The 26,421-nt window shown below is 42.9% G+C and overlaps 1 protein-coding gene across 1 annotated transcript in view; it reads left to right on the forward strand.

Moving 5' to 3' along the window:
- The window catches only part of kif26ab (kinesin family member 26Ab), a 66,009-nt gene continuing 39,588 nt past the window's right edge, over window positions 1–26,421 (forward strand). The window contains exons 1-3 of the mRNA XM_063909252.1: window positions 1–283; window positions 527–745; window positions 25,402–25,875. Of these exons, the coding sequence (XP_063765322.1) occupies window positions 221–283; window positions 527–745; window positions 25,402–25,875 (756 nt within the window). The 5' untranslated portion in view covers window positions 1–220. The remainder of the gene's footprint in view (window positions 284–526; window positions 746–25,401; window positions 25,876–26,421) is intronic.

Consider the following 26,421-nt stretch of genomic DNA (forward strand, 5'->3'; position numbering starts at 1 on the left):
GTGCCCTCCTGTCCCAAAAGATTCTCCGCTGTTAACTACTGGTACATACTCACCAGTTGCTTTCGATAAGTAGGTACTGGTCCAGTACAATCAGACAGATGACTGGTAACCCCCAGTCAGCTCTTCAGTCTCGCCTATGGCTCTGCCCAGCGTTTCTTCGCGATAAACCTGTGAGTCTCGCGAAGACGTTATCCTGAGGGTGTTACCTAGACCTGGGAGCATGAGCTCATTTGGGGGCAATTCAGCTTCTGATGGAAGGGACCCTAACAACCACATGTTAACTGTAAGTGTGTCACTGCGCAATATTTAGGTGTTTGAGTAGGATTTGTAATTGTGTTATTGTTTGCACTTAACAAAACAAAAGCACATCTTGCATCTCATTGGTGTGCATTGGACAGGTGCTCTGTTTTCCAACGGGTCGTCAAGGTACAAACGAACAGTTTCATTCTCACACTTCGTCGTACAGGAGGGGAAACCTGTTGATATTACTACATTTGATGTTAACCAGACTTTTCTTCTGCTGAAGGTGGAGGGATGTCCGGGTGGAGAATCTCCGGTAACCCCCAGGAAAAGGCTTCACTCAGCGGAGGACGCGCGGTGCAGCAGACGGCCTCCCCCCGAAGGCGCCGGGTCGGTTTCCATCTCTGAGTCGGAGGAGAAGGGAGGCTTTTGCCAGCAATGTCAACAGAAAGTCACAGAGCTGAAGAAGCAAGCTCTAGCCCTGGCAGACCAAAATTCACTTAAGGTTGGTTTTATAACTTTTTCATTTCCTATTGGGAATATCCTTATTACATTTTAACTTTATTTTGCAATTATTCACACCTCAAAGTTTTAAATACTAATATCCTGAGCTCAGAAAGTCAGATTATGTAAACAAAACAATCCAACATATTACATTTGCATACTTTCACCTATTGTTTTGCACAAAGCAATGCTATGGAACCCAGTATTCCTACTGCTTTAAAATTCTGTTGCATGTCTTTTGGCCTTTCTTACCCACCTGCACCTGTTCTTAATGCTGTTATCTATGAACAATGAAATTTGATCCTCTCTATGGTTTATAATTATACCAAGAAAGCGCTCACCATCCACTTGTAAAGTTTTTTATTGCATGCTTGACTTCAAATACTAGCCATGGATGTGAAAATGGAGGCTTTTGAGACTTTGAAAGTAGTCCATTGTTTGGCTAAACAATGCTTATCTCTTTATTTTGCTGCTGGGTGTGGGGGAGTTGAAATGAGTGACCTGCTCACGTTGGAGAATAAGGAGGAAGTTAAGTCCCAGTCGACCTTCGCTGTGCATTGAAAGTGTTCCTGTATGGCTGCTCCCACAATTCCCACCGCTGTTAAATATAGGCCCTGAGACTACTTTTGTTGTGGCGGGCCAAGTTTGCCCTCGGGCTGGTTCTCCTCTGTTGTCCAGTTTTAGAGAGAGAGACCCAAAGTCGGATTAGATTACATCCCTTCAAGGTTCACCCCGAATCCCACAGCACCCAATGTTCCTACGGGGACAGGTAGACAAGGAACAAGGGGCATTTCTGAAGCACCTGGGCCCTCTGATTGAGACATCTGCATGTGTGGTCTAATCTTTGTAGTGAGCGTATCAGATCCATGTTCAGGTATCAGGTAAGTCCACCCTGTAAACACATTAACTGCCATTATCTGCCATGGGAACTGACCTCCCCCTTTTAGTGTGGAACCCTCAAGCAGTACTTTGTGGCCTTTACCAGGTGCTCTGTGTTGTAGAAAGAGATGGGAGCAGCCCCCTTTCCCCCCTATTTTTGCACTTGTTGATGGCTAAATTGGGCCTTAATTCTGGGATGACAAACGGTGATGGCAGGGTGCTTTTATTGAACCAGGGTTATGGTATAGAAGGATAATAAACCCATTGTCTTTGTGAGTTTGGGCTGCCCACCTGTTGGGCCTCATAGGATGGACGCTGTTACGGATGATCGCTTCCAAATTGCTTCCTCCGCAGAGGCAAAAAGGTCAGCAGGGCGACTCAGGTGGCCCGTTGGTGTGTCTGGGATCACGATACCTGCAGAGGTTCGCCCAGTGTTGTGTCTGCGGCACTCATGGGAAAAACGAGAGTAGAGACTGTTTACCCGAGGTCGCACTTCCCCTCCCTCCCAATCCGCCTGCTGTCCCGTTTTTGTGAAGAGGAAGTCGGCTCGGTCCCCAGACATCCCTCTCCCCCTTTCCCCGCTGCAGACTTATTGTTTGAATACAGTAGTAGTAGCGAGTGTTTGGGTAGAGTGAATGTGATTTTCTACATGAAAACTACTAGAGGGGAAAGTGCACTATTCACTGCTTTTGTGTTTTCCTGTTTGTGTATAGAGGAACGTGCTTACACCATGTCCTGCATGTGGGAAAATGTAGGGAAGTAAAGGCCTTTTCTCTCCACACTGTAACCCCAAGGTGTATGGTTGAACCCTAGCAACACTGCAGAAGGTTTAGCGAAGAAAACTGCTTGGCATCCATATCCAATGGCAGCAATGAAATGCATTTCATTCTTCCTGCCTCTCCGACCCCTGCTTCGTTTCAACATCATCTGTAAACACAGTCTTCGGTTTGTCAACTTTTTAAAACGCACATGCAACCACATAATTTCACAATGATATTCTAATTACAAATATGTTAGGACATTGTGTCACAGGCCTCCATCTTAATTTAACTTAGCTGAAATTATGTTTATGAGGAACCACCCTTAGGTTTCAACTGTCATAGCACATTTGTGTTCTTCAGAGAGCAAATGATTAAAAAAGAAAAAGGGAATAAAAATGCCCTTGCTAGCAAGACAGCCAGAAAGAGCAGACACTGATAACCTCCAAACTGGTTCTAATCAAGGGAATTCAACCCCTTAATTTGCATAATCAAAAACGTACAGTTACTGTATAAATGACGTCAGTAGGAAATAGCAGACAGTCTGAATTCAATAACTGTGCGCTGTGTTGTGGCTTGACACAGTGGGTAGGTGAGGTATGATTAAAAAGAAAGACCTCATTCAACCTTAACTTCAAAGAAAGCAGTTAGCTTCTCACTCTAAGTAGAGGATCTGGATTAGATCCAAACTCTGCTATAAATGCTTACTGTTCTCTGTTTCTGTTCTGACACTCGGAGATATATTTTGGTTTTGTTATGATGACTGAAACAGAGTAGAGTTTCTTTTGCCTGTGCCATCAACCTTCTCATTAAGTCGATTACGTTTGTAAAGAGCCAGCAGTCTTTAGTCAGTGTGACCTGTAAGGACTATAATTCCTCGCCTATGGCGGGGCTGTAGCAGCTCAAGCCCCTCACTCACAGTTTAGACATAAACTCTGTTACTTGATATCTGTTTTCTGAAAAGGCTAACCATAATTGTATTCGCTGATCCATGGGAGAGATGACATTCAGGGAGAATAGGAGTCAAAAAGACTGGATTATGTTGATGAAAAATGCCATGAGGTGGATCATTGCTAAGGTTCACAGCAAACTTGAAGAACAAGTTTTACAAATAAAACTATTTTTGGAAATGCGCTAAGATTTTTCACAAAGATTAATGTCTGTATGCTCAATATGTAGCTGGGGCCAGTAGTTTATTAGCTAGGATTAGCATAAAAACAGGATGTTTGGGGAGGGGGAAACAGATTGAGTAGCGTAGCTCTGTCCAAAGCAACGTAGTATACCTACTAGGAGCTCAAAAACTCTGCAATTAGCAAATATTTGTATTACAGGATTAAAACCTAGAAAGAAAAGAAAGAAGAGAAGATAAGTTACAAGATTGCATTTATCTATTTTTCTGCCAGGCGGAGTCACTTCCTGATAAACACTGCTACTTTGACTGTTCAAATTCCTTTGCTAAGCTACGCTAACCAACTGATGGCCGTAGATCCATATTTATAAACTGTAGAGTAGTGTCGATTGCCTCATCCAACACTCTGCAAGGAAAATGATAAGCACATTCACCAAAAAGTCATATTTTTATATTTTATCCAAGAATATGTGTTTACTGTTGCTCAAAAAATGAAAGTTACTTTACTGATAAGACAAAAGGTTAGAATATGCAAAAATATGAAATTTTCTTATCATTTCTAAGATAGAGATGAGCCCACACATTTGGGATTGGTATGTTGCATGAACTGCAGGTCAGTGATAAAGTCAACTGCTCATAAATACTGAGGCCCATGAATATCCAAGCAGTCCTGGACCTTGTGAGCTCCACTTGTACACTGACTGATTAACAGAAAACGTCCTGCAGGCTGTGATGGTTTAACATTTGGATTAAGTTGAGCCTTCCGAGGTTGAGGTCAGTTGCAGCCAGGCCTTACCTTTCTGATGACCTCTGCCCTCTGGATATAAAGAAACTGCATTTAGGTGCAGGTCACTATGGAGTTGAAGGTTTAATGAAGTTACATCTTGGTGAGAGAGAATGAACAAACCGCCTGCTAATCACAAATGCTGATGTATGCACAATGTGCACCTATTATGGATGGTGTGTATGAGTGTGACTATAAATTTGGCTGCAGGAATTAATTTGTACCATGAGGCCAGTTTTTTTTCATGTTCGAATTCATAAATTATTAGACAAGTAATTCTTGCAAACGACTCATTTGGATTCATGTTTGATTTGTTTCTGCTTTGTTCCTTGCTTGACCCTTGATTCACTTTATGTGCAGAGTTATAAGTGAATTTATGTTAATGTAACACATAATTTTTTCCTGAAGCACTGAAGAAATAACAATTAATTATCCACATTGGGAAAAGATTATGGTTTCCCGGCCAGAAAGTCGGGGACAGTGTACGAGCGGAGTTTATTTGACTCCCTGTGAAATGAACATTTCACTCAGCTTTTTCTAATGTATTCTTTTCCAACTTTCCCAATTGTGGATTTGTATAGCTGCTGTCAAAAAATAAGTGGGAGAGAGTGATTGGTTGCCCTGGCCTGAGGAAACTGCCGAAACATTGCTTTGTTGATGTCATGGTGCATAGATGAGTGCGGGAGAGAGAAATAGATGCTGGTGAACGGCTGCAGATCTATCTACCTGGCTACTGTTTCTCAGGCGGTCAGGGGGTGGGAGAGTGTCTCCTTTGTTGACTGACCTCTGACCTTTCTGTCAGTTCTCCCAGTCTTTTATGGTGGGTTAGGGTTTCAGGGGGCTGACCTGGGCTGGAACAGGTGTACACTGCCAGGTTCGCTGCAGGAGGGCAGATGACAGGACAGAGTGACTGGCAGACGGATGGATGGAAGGCTAGAAAAAAGACTGTGTGAAAAACCCCTCCGGTTGTGAAACTTGAGCTAACGGAGAGTTAAAACAGAGCATGACCATATTATTCTATTCACCTTTAAGCACCTGAGCCCCTGGGGGCTCTCTGTGATGTGTGTGTTGTGTGCCTCTGTGCTGCTCAGCAGTGCATGCCCGCCAGAGAGCCTGGGAGGAGATGAGAGACGAGAGCGAGAAAATAGAGTAGACTCTGGGCTGAACCTTCTCCACGCTCCGTCCCTGCATGCAGTGTGACTTCTGCTTTATGGCATGTGGCTGTATTAAACCGCAGCGTAATAATCTGGTGTCAAGTGGTGCAGAGACCAAAGACATAAGTCATTCTGCTACCATTCTGTACTATATCTCTGAGCCTCAGCGGCAGCTGTTCACTGCCACTTTAACTCAAATCCCACAGTTTTGTTTATTGACTCTTTAATACATTGCATGCACATTTATCACATGAAGACTTGTTTTTATACACTAGCGTTAGGGCTATAGGTAGATCATAACTGTATATGCTTTCTGTAAGAACTGGGTAAATATGTGTGTAGCATCAATTATTCAAAACTGTGAAGCACTTGGCCGTCGTATAGCAGTGGGTAGAGCTGGCGGGCATATACTGGGGTTTGATCTCCATGCGGTGATCCCAGGTTCGAATCCAGCCTGAGACCCTTTGCCGCTCGTCATCCCCACTGTCTCCCCATTTCTCATCTGTCACTATATTAAAGGCACTGGTTGCCCAAAACAAAATCTTTAAAATAACAAACAAAAAAACCAAAAGAAAACTGAAGCACTGGCCCATTTAATAGTCTAACTAACTTATTCTTTCATTACTTTGAATCAAAAGGTTGCCAGACTGCATTTTAACATTTAAATTATAAATATAAAAAGACTTTTGGAGAAACATGTGGATGTGTTTCTCAAAGTAAAGCATTAAACAACTATCATTTCGGTAGTTGATTCTAAGCTTTCATATTACAAGTTCTATTAAGCACAATACCAAGCTGTGTTACTCTACATTGTTATGGTACAATGGACACAGTGAAGTAGAACAAAGGACTCAGTTTGTTCACTTTTTGGTTCAAATACTGCAGGAATTTACGTTGAAGAAAAGGACTTTATCTCCTCTCTTTACTATGGCGCAATACAGCCACAGTACTTTAAATGTGGGTTATGATTTTCTCACTCACTTTTCTTGCCTCCAGATTTTCACAGCTGGTCCTGGTTTTCAAGGTAGCTGACATTCACTGGCCAGAAACCTTTTTTTTTTTTTATCCTAGCCTTCAGGCAGCCCTGGAATGAGGGTCACATCTTCACTATGGCTGCTGCAGTTTCATTTTACATCTTTAATTTGGTGGGCTGAAAGTGAATTGACCCCTTATCGCAATTGCAAGGCTAAATTGCTGTGAGGCCGAGAGCAGGAAATTGGTTCAGGGTGCGCAGATGCAAGGGTTGATGGGTCTGGATGGAAAGAAACTGAGCTGCAGTAAGGCTGAAGCTCATTGCCTTTCATCAGGACGACAGTGAGAGAATCTGTCTGAGTGGAGGAGTATTAAGGAATTCTCCACCTGAAATGACTGCAATTCCTTATGTCTGCACTCCGCTGCTGGCTGCTCAAAGGAGCAGATCCATGGCAGGCAAGATGAAACAGGAGCTGACTGAGGCTCCTCAGCAGATGCCCAAAAACACACACAAAAAAGGCACATGCACACAGGTGAACCCAGCCTCAAACTCAGACACACACACAGATGCACAGAGTTTACCTGAATGTGTCCTTTTCTGGCCATCTGGTCTTTTCTGGTGCGGCGGCATGCCACTGTAATGTCTAAAGAGAGTAGTCCAGATGTTCCCTCAGTTACCTGTCAAGGTGAGAAGAGCTATTTAGGGCTGCTTAAACCTGGGAATTCACTCTGCTGCCTTCAGTTATTGGTGCAGTGCCTCTCTCATTCACTAAAGCCCAACATGTTAAGACAACCTATTATCCTTAACAGCTATTCAGTAAAGATGTTCAATCAAAGTGTGTTACTGGGAAGACCAGCCGCACCATAACCTTATAATGAGCTGATGAGAAAGCAATAAGCCACCAGAAGCTTCACGCTTGGCAGAGCTTCTTAGCTTTTCTTAAACCCTAAATGTTGACCTGAAGTGGCCTGATCCATTTAGAAAGAATTGTTTCTTAACAAAGAAATTATACTGAAATATAAAGGTTTTAAAAAATTGTAAATGGGGATTAAGAATCTCTTTATTTAGACATTAAATCTTGTTTTCTTGGCATTATAGGCAAGTAAAACACATAGCTACAATCTGAAGAATAGCTAGTTAGCTGGGTAGTTCTGGGCATAATTTAATGACTGGAAGCCGGGGAAATAGCTAGCCTTGTTCTTTTAAAAGTTGCTTACCAGCTCCATTCAAGCTCATAAATGAACACATACCCTCTCATTTATTTCATCTGTTCATAAGCTGAAGTATAACGTTTACAGAGCCAGGCTAGCTGTTTCTCCCTGCTGTCGTCTTTTTACTAAGCTAAGCTAACTGTCACCTGACTGTAGCTTAATATTTAACTAATATTTACTAAGAAATTAAATTAAGACATGACTCAGATGGGCAATCAAATCTGAGACCTGTTTTTTTGCGATCTTTTCACAAAATGTTCTTGAATTGAAGCATCAGGTAAAGCTGATATTGTGAGAACACCTATATTCTTTAGTTGTTTTCCAATTGTTACTGGATTTGAAGAATTATTGCCATGCATAATAGCGATTGTCTGAATGGGTTTGCTGCTGTTTGGTGAAGGATCATGTGTTACAATGAGCCAGACTGAAATGAAACAATAGATCTGCTGTCTAGGCTGACAGGGCGATGTGTTACAGCACAGCACTGGTCTACAGAGCATGAGAACAGAGCGACAAAGGCAGAAATGTCAACGAGCGAGGAACACAAATGCAACAAGAAGTGTAACCACAGTGAATTAATCATTTTGACTTGTTAATTTAGGGCGAGCCGCCTGTGTGTGATTCTGAGTGTGTGTGCATGTATGTTTGTTTAATGCAATCTCGGGGCTCTTACTTCCCAGCTCCTTCCAGTATTTCATGGTGAAGTGAGACGTGCATGATCCAGGCAGACTGCAGTCTATTATCCAGTCTGATTCTCACTATTGGAAAAACATAGTTGTTGAGATAAATTTTCAAGACGGTACACAGACACTGAGGAGCACTGAGTTGGAGGTAATCTCTTGCTGGCTCCATAAAACGTGCTCAATTGACAGCAGGCCTTGTGGTAGCAGACAAATTGCCTGGCTTATAGCAAAGTGCTGAAAGAGAATGCCAGCGCTCTGTGCCCCTGCCAAGATGGATATGCAGACAGCAATCTCCGGACTGTTTGGGCGTGGCTCCTTGCTCCAAGCAAACAGCGGATCAGGAGAGTATGGTGCCTTAGTCTGACTCGACATTGCCTTGTTTGCTTTTTTCAATGGCAGATGTCAATGGGGCTTCTGCTACTTCTCACCTGCTAGCTCTGAATAAGACCTCTTTGGCAATATTTACCCTCAGACGGAGGCGCATACAATTTTACGTTGACTCTAAAGAAGCAGATTTGCCAAATTCATTATTTTTGCACTATTTATATACAGAAGAATTCATTTTTTATTATCACAGCACAAAGCTGATGATGAATATGCTTGCAAATAGTTGATAATTTACACATCAAGCAGACATGGAGGAACATTAGCATTGGTTTGAGTCTTGGCCGCCTGCCAGACATAAGTCGGGTATTCACAATCCTTTTGGATCTCCACCAACTCCTGAGAGAAACACTCGTTTGTGGCTGAATGCAAGCACAATTCAAAAGCTTGTAACCCTAGTAAGTTAATTTATAGTTCAGTTATAAAGGGGCTCAATACAAGTTCACTTTGAAGGTAGTTAATCCAAATTTCTTAACTATTATTGTATACTTGTAGACATGAGGTTTTTCTCGACAATCAAAACAATGCAATTATTTTAGAACTAATTTCATGATTAACTTGATTTGCTTGAAACACAATCTTTTGCTGCATCTTTCATATATATGACATATAAAAATAGACCATTACAAAATAAATAAATTAAACATTGTCATGGTTGTTCTAGTCATCAAAGAAACTTAAAAAATATGAAATTCCCATCTTAAACAAGATGGCACACAGCATTTTCAAAATGCCTCTACACCTTAAAACCCAAGAAACTCCTATAAAGGTTTCCACACTTTTGCAAATTCTTTCCAAATTGATGTTTCGCTAATGCAAGCAGTTGGTTCGTAGAGGAGCCTCTCAGTGAACAGAAGTAGTAAACTGTGCCGCTGCTGTGTGAGTGCACCAGCGTGCTTTCATGTCATATTTCTATATAAATGTCCGGGTGACAGTATGCATGCGTCTCTGTGTTAGTGTATTTGTGTTTGTGTATTAGTAGATGAATTGTGATGGGTTGTGTTGGGATTGGTGGATGGGATGTGTTAACCCTTCTTACTGGCCTCCCCACCTATGTGTTGGCCCATTTTTTATCATCAGGAGCTCATTCTGATACGTATATAGTGCTCCATAAATCGTGGCGCAGTGTGAAAATGCCAGTCAAAGTTCACGCGGCTCATGTTCATTTCATGCTTGAGTGTCCAGCTCTGTGAGCTTGGGTGAGTGTGTATTGATGATGTGTGAACGTGCGTGTAAGTACCAGAGGAAAAAGAAAGAGATGAAGTACATTCAGAGTCCTTCCATCCTTTCCACTTTGCCGCAGAAGTCATCCATCTTTCTCAACTTAACTGCTACCAATTTATGATTGCATTATTACAGTCCGTTTTTTATCCTCATTCAAACACACAGGCCTGGTGGTGGTCTGGTTAATAGAGAAGGTGATGGAGAAGGTGACTGGCCAGTGCCATTACTCAGGAACTGGGTGGACTTAGCTTTAGGGGGAATATGATGAGAATATAACCTCTCTTTAGCTCTCTTTCTCCTGCCACCTATACTACAGATAAATAAGTTAATAGCTTAAATATTACTATTTTTGGTTATATGTAATAAAGACCTGTCAGAAGAAAGAAGCAAAAGCAAAAATAAGTGTAAGGGGAACATTTCAGTCTTCATTTTTATTTCATTATTGAATGACTTGACTTGGCAATTTGCCTGCTGACATTTTAAAGAAAATAGCATAGCATTGCATTCTGCGAAATGGCAGCAAAGTTGCATTTAATCTGCTACAAAACTGTGTCGCTGAGTTTCTCAAGTGGTGCAACACAGAAAAGGTCAACCTCAGCTGTATGGATTTTCATAATGGCTTTCACCAGAAAGAAGTAAATCCAGATACTGTAGCAGTGTTGTGAGGCTGCGACTGACAGGTGAGATCTTTTTCTGCCATTATTGCACTTTTGGGGTACATTTGCTTTCAAAGCCTGCTGCAGGGCTGAGCTGCACTGTGGGTTTTTGACACTTTTGTACTGCTAGACTTAACTTAATTTGCTATACTTAGGTACTTCTACTTGGCAACTTTCTTTTGAAATGCTGTCTCATCCTATGATTAAACAAGATAAACAGTTTGGAGAGAAATAGGCACTCCTGTACAAAACATGTAAAAACTTGTCAAAGTAGCACAGTTCACGTTACAAACTTTTTTGGTGCAATCATAAATGATTAACTTTGGAGGTCAAAGCATTTGTGTTATTAATATTCACAGAGATATACTGTCTAGAGTCTGTCATCTCTCTCAGCGGACTCTTGTTGTGGAGTAAACCTTCCCCTGCCTCTATTCCATGATCCGACTCCCATTAATAGATCCGTCCTTTATGCTTCCCCTCTTGTTACTGTCGCTCTATTTTATGATGTCACTCTCCCCGCTGAAGAGCTCTGGGCTGGTTTATCTCCTTCGTGTGTGTCTGGCACTTAAACTTAAACCTCTCTGTTTACGAGTCCCAAACTGCCTCTCAATCCTCTGTGTTTGCTGCTCAGTATCAGTTGTGCTTGCCCATAAAAGCCTTGCCATCCTCGCTGTTCTGGGAAAATTCGCTGTTTGGCCTCACTGTGCAGACCCCCAGCTAAGTGCTGCCTCATTCCCATGCTGAGTGTGAGAACAAGTCTGCGACAGAGTGTGCGTACAAGTTTGTGTACATGTTTATTCATAGGATTGTCTCTTTGGTCTAACTGAAAGTGGTTATATTGCTGTGCCATTTAACTTATGTTTGAAGCTGCTTTCAGTTTGTGTTTTGTTCCTACTTGCTGCTGGTGTTCTATTCCCTGAAAGTGTCATCATTAATGTGCTATGCTTTAGATGCTTCTCTCAGAAGTGTTTAAATCAAGACAAAAAGCAGAAGCTGTTGTTTACTGCTCTAAATTTATGCATCAAACAAAAACATTGCTGGAATGCCTTTGAACGTGTCTGTGCAACGCGGAAGCGCTTCCCTCCCTCTGTGAGAAGGAGGGAAGCTCACAGGGAGCACACCTGTGTCTTTGGCTTTGGTGGATTCCTGCATAGCTTTAATTTTTCGACCGGGATTGGATGCTTCTGCTGTGTTCAGTCCTATGAGCCTTTGCTGTGTCCAACTCACCTCCCCCTTCTGTCCTTCAAGAGCAGCAGCTCATCAGGAGCCGAAATTTACAAAACTAGTCATTGTACGCTGCAAGTCCAGACAACTAGCAGGCCGTTAAACTATTATGTGGTTAAAAATAAATGTGTGGTTTTGTTTACACACAGCATTTTACAGGTTGGGTCAGGTGGAGGTTGACGTTCGAGCAATATGTTAGGTTCCAAGGGAGGTGTTAGTTATACAAATTAATGCTGAACTTTGGCCCGACTTCTTAGTTGTGAATGCAAACGTCATGATTTTCAACTTTACCTTTCTCTCCTTTCATGTGCTGCTCCTGACCTCTCTTTGCCTGACCTTAAACACAGGTAAACATAACTGTTTGAAATAAAACTTCCATGTGAGCATTCCTGTTCTCCACTGTCACACGTTACTTTCCTCCTCCTCCCCCCTACCCTGTCCATCCACTGACCTCTCTGCCTTCCTGCGTCCCACGCTGGGCATTTATGTCTTCATTGCTTTGTGAGTGGGATGCTCTTTCGGCTGCAGCATCTAATGGAGGGGTGAATCCAGGGCACACTTGAACTCCCACAGAAGCAGTCGCTGCAGACCAAATTTGAACTGAATTTGACCTGTCAGACTATACCTGATCTGTGGGCTGCTATCTGTTTTACGGCTTCTTTCATGCCCTTACATACACCTCTATAGTACATTTTCAACAGAGCCTGGTTCCCATACTAAAAGGCAGTTCAGAGAGTGATTCCTGCTCGAGTTGTTAATTTATAGAGGGTGCTGTAAAAGCCCTACAGTAGCCATTCAAAGTCATGGTGGTGCTATGGGAATGGATGGCTCAAGGCTGGAACAATGCTTAATTAGCTCATAAACAAAGGCTACTGTGGGATCAGAGAGGGCAATCAAAGGGTCCGATTCCTTTGAGCTTCTCTCGCCATCAACAAAGCCCCTCTAATGGCCCCGTCACTACACTTGTTGTGTCTCACCCTGGTGTGCTTCCTGACAACATAAAAGGCTCACATTCCAAAAAAAGCCTCGGAAAAGAGACGATCCACATCCAGAACGCCTTTGGTCAGTGTCGCTCCCCATCCCACCCCTCCCTCTCTATGCTAGATATTGACATTGCTCCCCTGCCCACACCGCAGTGTATGTTTGGTTCCCCGTGGCGACCATAGGAGCTTTTATCTTCCCTCTTTTAGTCTTGTGTCCGTGACTTTGGTGGTCTATTTTATTGCGTTCCTTTGTGTGAAGCTGTGATGGCATGCTGCTGGGAGCCTGAGAGGAAGCGCTGGCCTGTGCCAGGTTCTGGAGAGGTTATTCAAGCTTGGCATGGAAACAGGTGTGTAAGGGACGTGTGTTTGTCAGGTGTGGCCATGTGCATGCCTGCGGGCTCACAGTGGCTTGCTGTCTATGTTTGCACAGGACAGTCATTGTGTTTTTTTTCGTGTGTTTGGCTCTCTAAAGAGAACATTCGTCCACAGCCACACAAGGACGGCCAGGCAGCAGGTCGGAGGCAATCTCTGCTTGTTTGTGCGACTATGTTATCAACTCCTGTTTCCTGTCAAAACAGGAAAAGACTGGGGCGAAAATGGAGGCTAGGAAAGTGCTGCCTTGATGTGTGTTGGCTGGAGGTCCAGATCTGCCCGACAGTGACCCTTCTGGCCAGGAAAAACAGACCCGTCCAGGGCGTAACCCGCAGCGGGATACTTCATGTTGTTATTTTTATCACTTTCACAAAGCAAAGCTAGGGATACTTTTCCCAGCTGTTGACACGGGTCTGGGTCTCCAAAACAGCCCATGAGCAGCAGGCGGAGAAAAAAAGGGAGACGTCCCATCTGGCTGGGAGCCTTACACCACAATTGTGATCTCTGTTTAGGAAGGGAAATCCTTTTTGACATTTTGTTAATCATGAAAGCGAGACACTCCTTTTCTTTGGATGATCCCTGGACCTCCATCACAATACCTTTTCCGTCAGGCTGAAGCTGTCATGCGATTATGTCCATCCATCACATATATTTGTTACGTCTTTACAACAGGATGGCACACACACAGTAGACCTGGTAAAATCTAATTTATGGGACGTATGTGCGAGTACATTCCAGGCAGTAGAGTCAGCTATCAGTGGGGTTCAGGCAGTGGCTTGATGCTGATGGCATGGCAGGTAAAAGCCCTGGCGTCTGCGCTGCCATGGCTAAATGAAAAGGCACGGACAGGCACGCTACAAACAGCTGATTACGGAGTCAGCTAATTATTGACTAATGAAAAATGATAACCGTCTCCTGCTCTGCCTAGGGAGTCTCTGTGTAAAACTGAGAGTTGCTCTTGTGTGGAATTCCAAGAGTTTAAAGGCAGAGCTAACTTATCACTTTATGGTCTCTCTAAAAAAGAAAGAGCGGCTTGCGCAAGAATGCTATTGTTAGATGAACCAGATTGCATCAAGCAGGCTTTTTGTTTCCCCAGCAATTTGTATCTAGGCCTGAGTGACCACATCTTTTATTTACGATGTACAAGAAGCAAAGCGCTGCTACCACAGCTTCAGAGGCCAAGATTGACCTCCTTTTAGGATGTTTTTTTTTGTGTGAATTTGATGAGTAACTGGATATGAAACCAGACAGGTAAACATTGGAGATAGCTCCTTCAGCACGTAGCGTACAGACTGGCAGCAGTGGTCTGCTCCGATCTCCGTGACCCAGATTAAGATTCGGCGTGTGCTTGTTGACTGGGGTCAATGTCATCAGCAGCGAGGTCGGAGTTCATTTGTCTTTCTTGACAGACCTTCAGGTGGTGTTCCAATGCTCTGGCAGAAGGCCACACCAACGCTGACCTCCGTGAGTCGCGCAATTAGTTACCCTTTGACCCCTCAGTCCCACAATCAAACCCTGAGCATGGACCGGGCATGCTTCTGCATCCCCAGACCCTCTTTACGTGTGTGTGTGTGTGTGTGTGTGTGTGTGTGTGTGTGTGTGTGTGTGTGTGTGTGTGTGTGTGTGTGTGTGTGTGTGTGTGTGTGTGTGTGTGTGTGTGTGTGTGTGTGTGTGTGTGTGTGTGTGTGTGTGTGTGTGTGTGTGTGTGTGTGTGTGTGTGTGTGTGTGTGTGTGTGTGTTTGCAGCTCGAAAAGGCACAGATGTATAATGAGATTCAGTCTGACATGATGTAACGGCTTGTTCTTGTTTCCCTCTTCTTCAAACTTGAAATGAGCTAAATGAAACGTTTGGAGACATTTGTAAAATATGTTGCACCCCCAACTTAATCTGGCTACTTTCCATTCTTCATAAATATATAAAAGAGCAATTAATCTGCATCCATCTGCTGAAAACGGTGCTGCTCTTCCCTCCTTGAGTGACTATTGTTATTTAACTGCTCTTAACTGTGTGTTTCTCATGCTCTTAAGTACAGTTAAAGCGCATCACTCAGGGTTTATGCGGACAGACAGACTCAGATGAATACTATCATACCCTGGAGCCAAAAATAAAAATCTCAAGCTTTGCTCTTTCACTTTGTTTGACATGTTGGCGGTGAACCTGCCGATTCCTCCAATTCTCTCTCAGGACTGCGTTTTTCTCCCTCACCATGAATGTTGTGACATTTTATATAAGCAGGCAGACAGAAAACCCCTGAACAATGTGAAGAGCACAATTCAAGACAGAACTTAACAGAGCTGCCAAAAACTCCAAGGATATATCTTCATTTCGCAATGTGAAATGACAGCAACAGCAACGTCTGCCCATTTTTGCATCCTTGTGAGAATAGTAATGGTTTGCAACTTTTTTCTTGTTTAGTTGGATTACTCCTTCAGTTAGCTTGTTTCTCATTAGAGAGAGATTTCTTCGACCTCTTAGCCATGTAGAGCAGTGGTTCTAAACTGGTCAAGCCTCAGGACCCACTTTTTCCTTTGTCAATAAATCACGACCCAAAGTTTTGAACCACAGTTTGCAGAAATATCTGTATCTTTTTGTGTGCAATAAAAAGACAGACTTGGAGCCAATCGTGGATCACTACGTGAGAGCAGTTTCAAAACTGTTTCTGGTCTCTGACATTTCCAGTCAAACGGCTACTTCACGCGCAGCATTAAAAAGCTTTCAAAATAAAAATGGCCTTCAAAATAAAAGTCTGACTTTTTTCCATCATTTTTCTTTCTTTTTTCACTTGCATAACTGCGACCCACTCAAAATGGGTCCGCGACCCACTTTTGGTTCACGACCCATCAGTTGAGAACCACTGATGTAGAGGCTTGTTTAAACAGGTGGATAAGTTACAAACCTTTAACAAATTGGTCCTTTCTCAAGTGTCTGCTGGCTTTGCATATGCTAGTATTATCTAGCCACATAAGTATCATGATACTTAGATATTTCAATACTTTTTAACCTGTCCTGCTTTTCCATCTACATTTCAATGTTTCCAATGCTTTGGTTTATTACCAAATACCTGCAAAACTAAAAAACTAAAATCCCATTAGCCACGTCAGCTGTGTTTTGTACTATTCATTAGCAATTGTAGCATGCTAACATGCCAAACTAAGATGAGTAATTTATGAGGAATGGGTTCCATTTTCTAATAATAATTCTTTCACATGAATTAATGAAATTGAAAACTGAATCTTTTTAATCCCAACCAATCCTCCCCCGTTCATTTCAATATAAGGTGAAATGGTTTCAGCTGCTTTTTATTGCGGGCCATGAGGCCATTCGCAGGATGCTATTGTTCCTAAAAGACAAAGTGGCAAAATGTGCATGTGAAAACATTTTGATAAGCCAAGCATTTTTCTAGGACAGTGAATGGAAATCCTTACACTCAGTAAGTGGATTAGTGTGCGCTTTTCTCCACCAAGATAGTTCAGCCGACTTCCTTATCTCGCTGATATTCAATTGCATGTGTCTAGACATATCTCAATTAACAAGGAAAAAAAACTGATAATGGTTAGTGTTTATCTCAGTGTGTTCTTTCTGACAGGACTCTCCCCAGCCCTCAACGACTAGTTCTCATAAACAGACAACAGTTTTCCATCAGTACAGCCCTTCTTGGCTGAAAGCCCTGAGCTGATGTTGAATTTTCTATTATTAGTGATAATTGTGTTCTGTGAGAAGTCATTGGCATGGTAATGACATCTTTCATGATGAATTAGTATTCCCCCCCTCTCTCTCACTCACCTACACTAGGCTGTTGCACCAGACTGATTCTGCATCTCGCAACTCTGCTGCTCCATTGTTCTGCCGACACTCAACGGCTTTGTGAGACACAAAGCATGTCACTTTCTGAGATAATGCTCTGCAGACTGGGAGGGGATGGGAAAGGGATGCTCACCTTGGCTCAGGATGTTTTGTGCTTTTCTGTATGAACGTAGTTTAGGAGGCAGAATGGGGGTCTAACCTTTAGCTTGTTCTACAGTCCCTATGGCTTTGTGCTGTTCACATATCCTCGCTGGCACATGGGCCGATAAGTGAAAATTGAGATATCCGCCAAATAAAAATGTGCCATGCTCAACAATAAGCACTTACAGTGCCTCATTATGTGGCTTCTCCTCACAGACTGCATCTATAGAGTCACTCCACATGCCGAGAGAGAGTGGGAGGGAAACTCCAGCAGCAACTGAAAACTTGAATATTTATCCACATGGCAGATTGCCAGCATAATTACTGTACCGTCCATTCCTAGAGGAGAGTGGAGAGAATCATTGTCGTAGGATACTCAACATTTCACCTTGTCATCACTTTTATACTGCTCTGTTTGCATGACTTGATGTAAAGCTATGCATTTTTTTGCTCAAGGATGAAATATTGTAATAACCGTATTGGGCGCTCATGTAGTTTTTTCTGTTTTGCTTGGATTGAAAAAAGTATGTGAACATTGATCTCAAAATGATTCATTCTTATCATGTTGTGTTGATGCGTGGACTGAATTTTTTTCCATTACTGGATCTGGAGGATATTGAAGAAGATACCGTATGCAATTACTTCTGTTTGAGCATGAGTAACTCCCTTTGCATTTTATGTGATAATTTACCATTCGCACACACACTTTAGGCTGAGGGAGTTCTTCGATGCAGATTCGATGCCATAAGCTTTAGCAGCAGTTTGTTTTTCTCTCTAAATAAACTGCAGGGACCTTGGGAGTGCTCCGTTTCACAATCTCAACGAAAAGCCCTCCTGTAGAACAAACTGCAGGCAATGCATCTTTCTCGGTGTGACAGTTCAGACAGAGCAGGAGCAGGTGGCTGTCATCAGTGCGTACAGACTGAAAAGGGGTTTGAAATACAAGTGAAGTAGTGCTATGGGCTGTTGGAGGGAACTATTGTATCAGGATCCTCTATACTGCAGTGAGTGTTTTTAGAGTGGGCTCTTAGACAAAAATAGATCCCTCAACAAGCTCCAGTGGATGGATACCAACCACTGTTTCAACTTTGCACAGCAGACTAATGAGGACTTTGCAAATGTATGCAGCAGTGCGGAAATTGCGATTCTGACCTTGAAGTGCTCAGTTTCAACTTTCAAATGCAAGTGGTCATGTGCTTTTTACTCGTGAATCCTATTGTAAAACTTGGGAATCAGAGGAGTGAACTAAATCTTATCTCTAATTCTTATAACCCATGGGCTTTGAGAATGTGCCACTGATTTTAAAACCCTCTTGCCTTGTTTTCAACCTCCATCCCCTCACCCCACCTCTTCTTCCACCCTTGTGCCCTTGCTTTCACCTGCGTTTTACAGCAACACCTGGCTCCTGCCGCTCCAGCTCGCCTGTTGCATTATTCATTATGTACTCATTTTGGTTCGTTTCCACTGCCAGGCCCGATTTGGGGAAAAAGGGAAAAACTACCTTGAGAGCGTCTCGGAGCCAAAAATCAGCCATGTTAATTAAATAAGCACAATTGTTGATGCAATAACATAAACACAAGTTGTCTGATGTGTTCCACAGCAGCTATGGGCAGGGAAGTCTTTTAAGTGAAAAAAAGTTTATCTAGTGATGCAGCTGAGCTTTTTTTTTACCCTAATGAGAAAACTTTGGAACAATGGTTCATGCTGTTCTCTTCTCTCTCTGTACATTCCTGAAATATGTTTTTTATTGAAGCATTTGAGACTAGTTTCTGGCAATTGGTAAAGTCCCTGTTTCTCCCACTTGTGAGTCCAGGCTGGACCTCCGAACAGACTGGAGAGAGAGAGAGAGAGAGAGAGAGAGCTGTCCAAACAGTCTGAAAGGGGCTTGTTTTCTTTATGTGCGTGAGTGAACAGGAAAAGGTAATTAACTGGCCAAGTGGCGAAAGGCTGGAGTGATGGATGGCTGTGATGTAAAGAGACAGCCACACAAGGGGACACACACACACGTTGCAACCATTCTTCCCTCTAGTGTGAAAGCAATGCTTTAGTAAACATTTTATGTAATTGCACTTTTATAAAAAACATGTATGTGAGTCTGCCTTCAGTAAGAGGAGCCACAAGCAGTCCCATCCTGATAAATGGGACGACCATATGGAGTGATGACACGTCATTATCTGAGGTCATTAATGGTTGCATGGCGGTTTGGCAAAAGACTCATGAGTGATTACAACTGCCTCTATCTATGTTTAACCTGAGGGTCAGGAGGATCCATGGCATGTTTTTTTTGATGGACAGCGACATCTGTTTTTATGGATGACAGAAGATGCTGCAGGCTGCAGTGTAGTGTACAATGACCCGTGTGACAGTGCTAATAAACTCAAAACAAAGCGACATGTCACTCCAGATCTTATCAAGATATTCTGATAAAAAGGCCAAAACTGTGTGTTTTTTGTAGTATATCTTAGGTAATGCTAATGGGGGATTTGCTCAACCCTGTAATCATTTATCCGAGGATGTGTCACTTTGATATTCTGGACAGGTGGGCATGTGTTGAAAGTGTCACTGAGCCTATTTGCATTTTCTGTCAGCAGTTCACTGACAGTTAAAGGGGGATAGGGCTAAATCACACAGGGCAGACAGACTGACGTCTGTCTTTGTGAGTTCCTCATAAGCAGATGCTTGACGCAGGAAGTTGGCTGTTCATTTAAGGGAATACTGATACAAGAATCTGATGCACTTCTTTAAACAAGGTAATCTAAAATCTAACAACAGGAAGTTTTTTCAATGTAATGTTTTTTGTTAATTTTTTAAGTGAGCAGTTTGTCTTCAGGATAGTTGCAGAGTATGGGAATGCCATCTTATCTCTCTGCGAACATGTATTGCAAAGTTAGAAGTGAAAAATAGTTTTAATTGTACAACAATTATTCAGTATACCCCAATAGGTGCTTGTTTTCTGTGTTTCTTTGATTTTAAGTGTATCAGTTAGAGATCTGACCCTAGAAAACAAAGAGTAGAATCCATTTTACGACCATATCTCTGACAGAAGCTTAAATTCAGATAATAAGAGAAGACTCAGACAAAAGCCAAATTTCATATCATAAATGCAGGAAAAGCATCAGAGCTATTTCATTATTATTTGATGGAATCTCATTGTGCTCCAATAAAGAACCAGAAGAGTGACAGAAAAATGAATCAATTTTTCACACAGCCACAGAGGGTAAATGAATTCATTACCATAGTGCTGTGTGCTTTATGTCTGCGGCGGTATTATCATGTAGGTAATGACAGCGTTGCTGCAGATACCGCTGCTTTGTTTGCAGGAAAGTCTTATTACAGGTTTGTTTAATCTTGTCAAGTCAGCAAACAGGGACAGACATCTGTTTCATGTGATTTGGTTAGCCGCCCCATTTTGTGTTCTACGAAAGCCATTCCCGCAGAATTAAATAGCATGCTAGTGTGACATCCTGAGTCATTGTCTTCTTTGCCTCCGAGCAGGCAGTGGTTAAATTTAATGGTCTGTATCCCAGATCTGCTGCTGCACTAAAAGCTCCACCTGATATCTAATCAGAATCACAGGACTTCCAGCTCTGCGCTCCTTCAGGGAATCCAGGTTGAGGCGGTGGGCTTGAAGATGGAGATGGTGGGAGTAGTTGAGAAAGAGCAGGGGGCAGAGAGGGATTACACCACTGGATGTTTTGCTTTCATCCTGGGAATGTAATCTGCCGTAATGCCCTGTGCTCACCCGGGGCAGGGCCGGCAGCTGTGCTCATTTTTCTCCTGACTCGGCTCTCAGGGTGAGCTGGGCTACCTGTGGGAAAGCAGGCCTGCTGGAAGCTCTCGTCCCCACCCCGGGATCTGGACTGGGCTCCTGTGGTTTATTGGGGGGGGGAGTAATCCCTTTGAGACCTATAGAGACGGTGTGTGGTTAGGGTCAACACTGTCTCAGGCCAAGTAAACATAGATGGCTCGGTCACATCCTCACAGGGAAGCAGAGGAGGGGAAAGTCAGGAGTTGAAAGAGCATTCGATTTGGCAGCTGCTGTGTGGTCTTGACTTTACAAGAAATGCAGTCATCGGAAGTACTGAGGAGTTGTAATGCGTAAACAGGACTGGTGTTGGTGAGAAACACATTTTATTGAGGACAGATATAAAGCGGCGAGGTGTACTGACTCTCATGGAAGAATGTTTCCATGCGGGTAGGTTAAGAAAAATAAAGCAGAAACCTGGAAGGGGGAAGGAAGGAATGAAAGACTGAGCAATCTAATCTCAAAGTCAACTTCCTGAACAGTTGCAGAGAATGAACACAGAGGATGGAGAAATAGTTAAGGTTCTGGACTTTTTCTGGCAAATTACACTATGACTGATGTTGGAAATGAAAAAATAAATCACATTCAGATAGAATGTCGCAGGAACTGAAAAACAGTTCAGATACGAGCTGACAGGCCTTTTCACTTCATTTTTTCTCATCACAGATGCACATTGATAAAATTTTGCTTCATTTCTCTTTCTGCCAATACTGCTGTGGGTCACAGTGAGTTTTCATGTCTGGGTAATATCTGTTGGGCTCAACTGGAATAGAAAATATGGTTTCTCAGGGTATTTTACTTTCAATGGAGCGTGCCTAAAAGTCTCTCGGCTAGTGAGGAGCCTCATGCATTTCAAATCACTATGACCTTCCCTTTAAGTCAGCTTGCTATATCTGGCCTGGCACTCCACAACAGAGGTAAATCAGACTCTGATCAGGAACAGTCAGAAGGCAGGTTCACTTTGTCTGGTTAGAGAAAAGGTGGACTGAGGAGTCGAGTTAAATGAGGTGTGATTGGAGAAAAAATCCTCTGCGTGACTTTGCCCGGTTTTGAAAGGAGACCTGGGAGGGAAATCATGCACATCTCTCTCCCTGTCTCCTTATCCATACGGTAAGTGGTTACGGCTGAGCTTGTTCCCATCAGCCTCTGGGCATGGGCTGTCTGTGATGACACTCTCCATCAACCCAGAGAGACAGTCAGTTAGTCGGGTGGCTCTCCCTCCTGCTGCTGCTGCACTGCTTTTCATCACTGTTAGTGTGAGGGACAGAGACAAACTTGGGTCTCTAAGGGCAGCAAAGGGCTCATTCCAGAGGCAGGGCTTTCTTTTCCCAGAGAGCACGGCACACCTCCTTTCCATAATAAGGCCATGGCATCTGACTACATTCGTCCCTAGAGTTTAATAAAGATCAGTGCTGACAGGCAGTAAACCAACACAACCACCCACAAGCCTCCAGGCAGGGGCCACAACCCCGGCCTACCTCCTCCCACATGTCTTTCTCTCTCTGTCCTCTTATCCTCGCTCGTGCAGTTTGACTCTCTCTACGGATAGACCTCGGGTTGAAAACCAAAACCATCTCCCACTTGTACAGAACAATGGCCGAGGAGTCAGAGCTCTGAAGTAGCTCCACGCCTTTCGGGGAATGCTTTGAACATTTGGTTTGTATTTATGCCGTGCATAACATACTTCTCCCCAGCAGTGCTGCTCTTCACACCCACTTGCACCTGTCAGTTACAGATAATATGGATGATAAAAGAAACAATATGGCTTCAGGGGCTGGGTGTGATCATGCATTGTATGGTTCCTGTTTTCCACGTTATGCTGACGCAGACGCTCTTCAGCAGTTAGCTTGGACCTGGTAGCTAATATAAACTAAAGAGTTAACTATTTAACTTACCACTATAAGCAAGCTTCACTGTTTTAGGTGTACAACTGCAATGGTGAATTGATTAATCGACTAACAGATAATTATATAAACAGTTGGATAACAATAATTTCCAACTGTTTTGATCTATCAGTTCAACATTAAGTAGTTAAAATGGTGGGCAAGTATGTTTCAGAGTCTCAAATATAAAGGTTTCTCACTTTTTTAAGTTCTTTTCTTTCACGTTGAAGGCATTATCCTTGGGTTTTAGACCTATAAAGACATCCCTTTTGGACTTTAAGAAATCATATCCACCATTTCTGACATGTTAATGACCAAATGATTAATCCATTGATCTTGAATCATTTGAAATTAAGCGTTAATAAAATAACTGTTAGTTGCAGCCCTTGTTAGGTTTCTATATTATTATATAGAAACCTTCATTCCCTGAGCGACGTTCAAGATTTCTCCAGTTCTTGATGTCTTTTTTTGATATCCAGTTCTCCACCTCTCATGTGGCATATCAAGATTGATTCTGTGGCCTGGAGTTTCATCACACCCACATCATTCTCCTCCGCAACATGAACATCATCGCCATCATCCTCATAAGCCTTGTGGCCCTGACCCTTTATTCACTCCGCTGGGCATAAAGCTCACAGACACTTTTACAGGAGAAGCCCTGCTCTCTAACCTCCAGAATCCTAATGGAATAGCAGATGGACTCAGCTTTGTGTGTCTTTTTATTAGCTCTCCTAAATCAACACCTAACAATGCATGAAGAGAGAGAGGGAAATTGATTTCTTCCACCCTACCAGTGCCCCGAGGTGGGTAAGGGGTGTTTGGAGGGTAAAGGGTGAGGGGTGATGGAAGGGCAGAGTTGACTTGGTTTTGACTCCGCTCCAATTTCCTGTCCAGGAATAATATACATGAATCCAGACTAGACTGTGAAAAAGGCAGCCAGAGGTGTTTTCTTTATCTCCAATTTGTCATAGACTCTTTCATCATATTTCAGTGGAACTGTCCTGTCTTGTGCTTTAAAGTCCTGCCTGAGCATGGAGATTGTTCCCATGCCAGGGTCTAGTTTCATTAAATATCTTTCTTTTTAAAGCTCTGTCATATCCTGATATATTCCATTATAAGCTTCTTACATTTACATCCATTCCTATAACATCAACATTCACTTGATACCATACTGCACTTGATCTACTGTCAGCTCATCTTTTGTTGTGAGATTTATGGGATTTTCTACATCTTGAGTGTATTCCGTAGTTGTGCTTGCATCCTATTGGTGCATGTCCATCTGTCGAGCATGTAGCCAATAAAGTAAATCACTACTCAGAATATTCAGTCGACACCACGCCAACCCAGTTACAGTCCTGTACATGATCCTCCTATAAGTGAAGTGATGATATAGAGATTATCCTTATCCGCCGTGGAATATAAGTCAGTGGATGCCGCTTTCTGTCCATCTTTCAGAATAACGGAAATGTACAGATGACATGTGTCTACTTTCTGTAAGGCTGTTGTGTGATCATGCTATTAAATGTGTGTTTACAGAGAAGGGTCGTCTAAAAGTCTCCGTATTGAGCTGCTTTCATGGGGAGGAGATTTAGAGTTCCCTAGCCTGCCTCTTTGGTCTCTATATCTATTGGGTTAGCTGTATTAAGTGGCACTGCATTAAGGGAGAGGATTGCTGTTTCCCTGCTGCCTCACTCCTCCTGATCACCTCGGAGGTTCCATGGAGCAAAGGCCTCATAAACATTTATGTATGTGATGTGGGCTCCTGTCTTAGGCCACGACTCCGCTGGGCAGAAGCCTACCGCCCCTTTATGCCTCTTAAGAGACTGTTTTTCTGTGTGTGTGTTTGTTTGTGTGAGTGTTTGTTTGCCTAAAACACAGAGAAAGTTATGTTCCTCCCTCACTTAGGATTTGAATAGTTCATTGATAGCTCCACGTGCCGCGAGCTTCCTGAGGTAGTTATTTTCACATTTGGTAGCTTATCACATGTTTTCATGCTGGGACACTTATCGTATGTAAATTGTAAGGCTTTGGGCACCAGAGTCCCCTCAGCTGTTGTTTTCCTTTTGTCAACTCTCCCAAGCAGAGCTGGACACCCTAGGGAGCCTTCGAAGAGACAAAGTAAAAGAACAAAACTCCACTGGACACCATCACTAAAAGTAGCAATAAGCTGAAATCTGCTAGGCCCTCTTTTGCAGTAGATGACAGATCTTTCTGGTTGTTGTTCTTTTGTCAGAAATGTCTCTGTGGGATCTTCAAGTAATCCCTTTCGAGTGTTATTTCAGAGTCTCCTCTCATTTGGTTTGTTTGGTCTCAGCTTCCCGGCAGACGCTGTGAAATAAGCACATGCCTGGTGAACCTGATCAGCAGTCTTAAGTTGCATGCTGGCAAAGCATCTCAGTCTAAACAAACAACCATCCTGAAAAAAAGGAAGTGGTTAAAGCAGGGGTGTGAGGGTCCCAAGAGGACATTAAGGACCACACTGCCAGCAGACCACTGCTGCGCTTGGAAAATGTGAACAAGATGCAGGAAATCCTTTTAAAGATCAGATAGTGAGAGATAAACTTGCTAGAGTTGTGTTAAAGGCCCTCTCGTGTGTGTTTTTCTCTGCAGGACCCTGGATATGCATCCTTCCTGTTCGAGCAGCTCCAAAGACCCGGGAGCCATGAAGCTGGTGTCAGCTGTTGCCAGGTGTGCTCCACACCTCTCCACCAACTGAAGCAGGAGGCCTTGCAGATACTCCGCGATCCCATCCTCACCCTCAGCTCAGACATGGCAGCCCTGCCAACTAAATCCTTTTTACCACAGCCCGCTAGATTCACTGTGTCCTCCAGTGTCCATGCTAAACAGCTGTCCAAAGGACAACCAGCTGCCCACTCTGTCCTGCCCTTGGGCGAGCGGCACAGGGTACCAGGCTGGTCGCAGAGCCCCTCCGTCACCTCAGGGCCGAAGACAAGCGTCCAGGTGACGATGGCAGGAGGGCAGATCAGTGGATCCGTTGGCTCCGTCACCATTCAGGCACAGCAGTACCTCGAGGGCATGTGGAGCATCTCCAAGGTCAACAACTTCATCCCTCAGCCTAAACCGGTATGTCTTCAATGTGACCTTTGTAATTTAATATTACATTTCATGCATTTTAATGTTTTTTAATGTGAAAATTAGAAGTGCAACAGGCCCAATAGCAGATGATGAATAGTAAGGATGTGGCTATGTTATTTGATGGTGGATCAGGATGAAAAACACTCACAATAAATTGATCAAGGTGAATTTCTATTATCAGGGTTATGATTAATATCCTTAAAAAATGCTAGGTCTAGGTTACCTCTCACTGTAGAGAAGTGAAAAATAGAACCAGATAAAAAAAAAAGGTGCAAATGATCGCATCAGAAAGAACAGGCTTACAAAATGTTTTTATTTAGCTTATACTTTATTTAAGCAGGGGGGGCTTCTGATTTATGATTACAGTATTTAAATATAATTGGCTGTGTTACAATAAAAAAGATGTTCACTCAAAAGAAGTGTGTCCTATCAGTGATGCAGTAGATATATATTTGTAGTTTATATTTCCACTAAACACAAGGTGGGATAATTGTGACATGACAATTAAGGGCCATTAGACCATCAAACGCTTTG

This window comes from Eleginops maclovinus, chromosome 19, assembly GCF_036324505.1.
Source record: "Eleginops maclovinus isolate JMC-PN-2008 ecotype Puerto Natales chromosome 19, JC_Emac_rtc_rv5, whole genome shotgun sequence".
Classification (NCBI taxonomy): domain Eukaryota; kingdom Metazoa; phylum Chordata; class Actinopteri; order Perciformes; family Eleginopidae; genus Eleginops; species Eleginops maclovinus.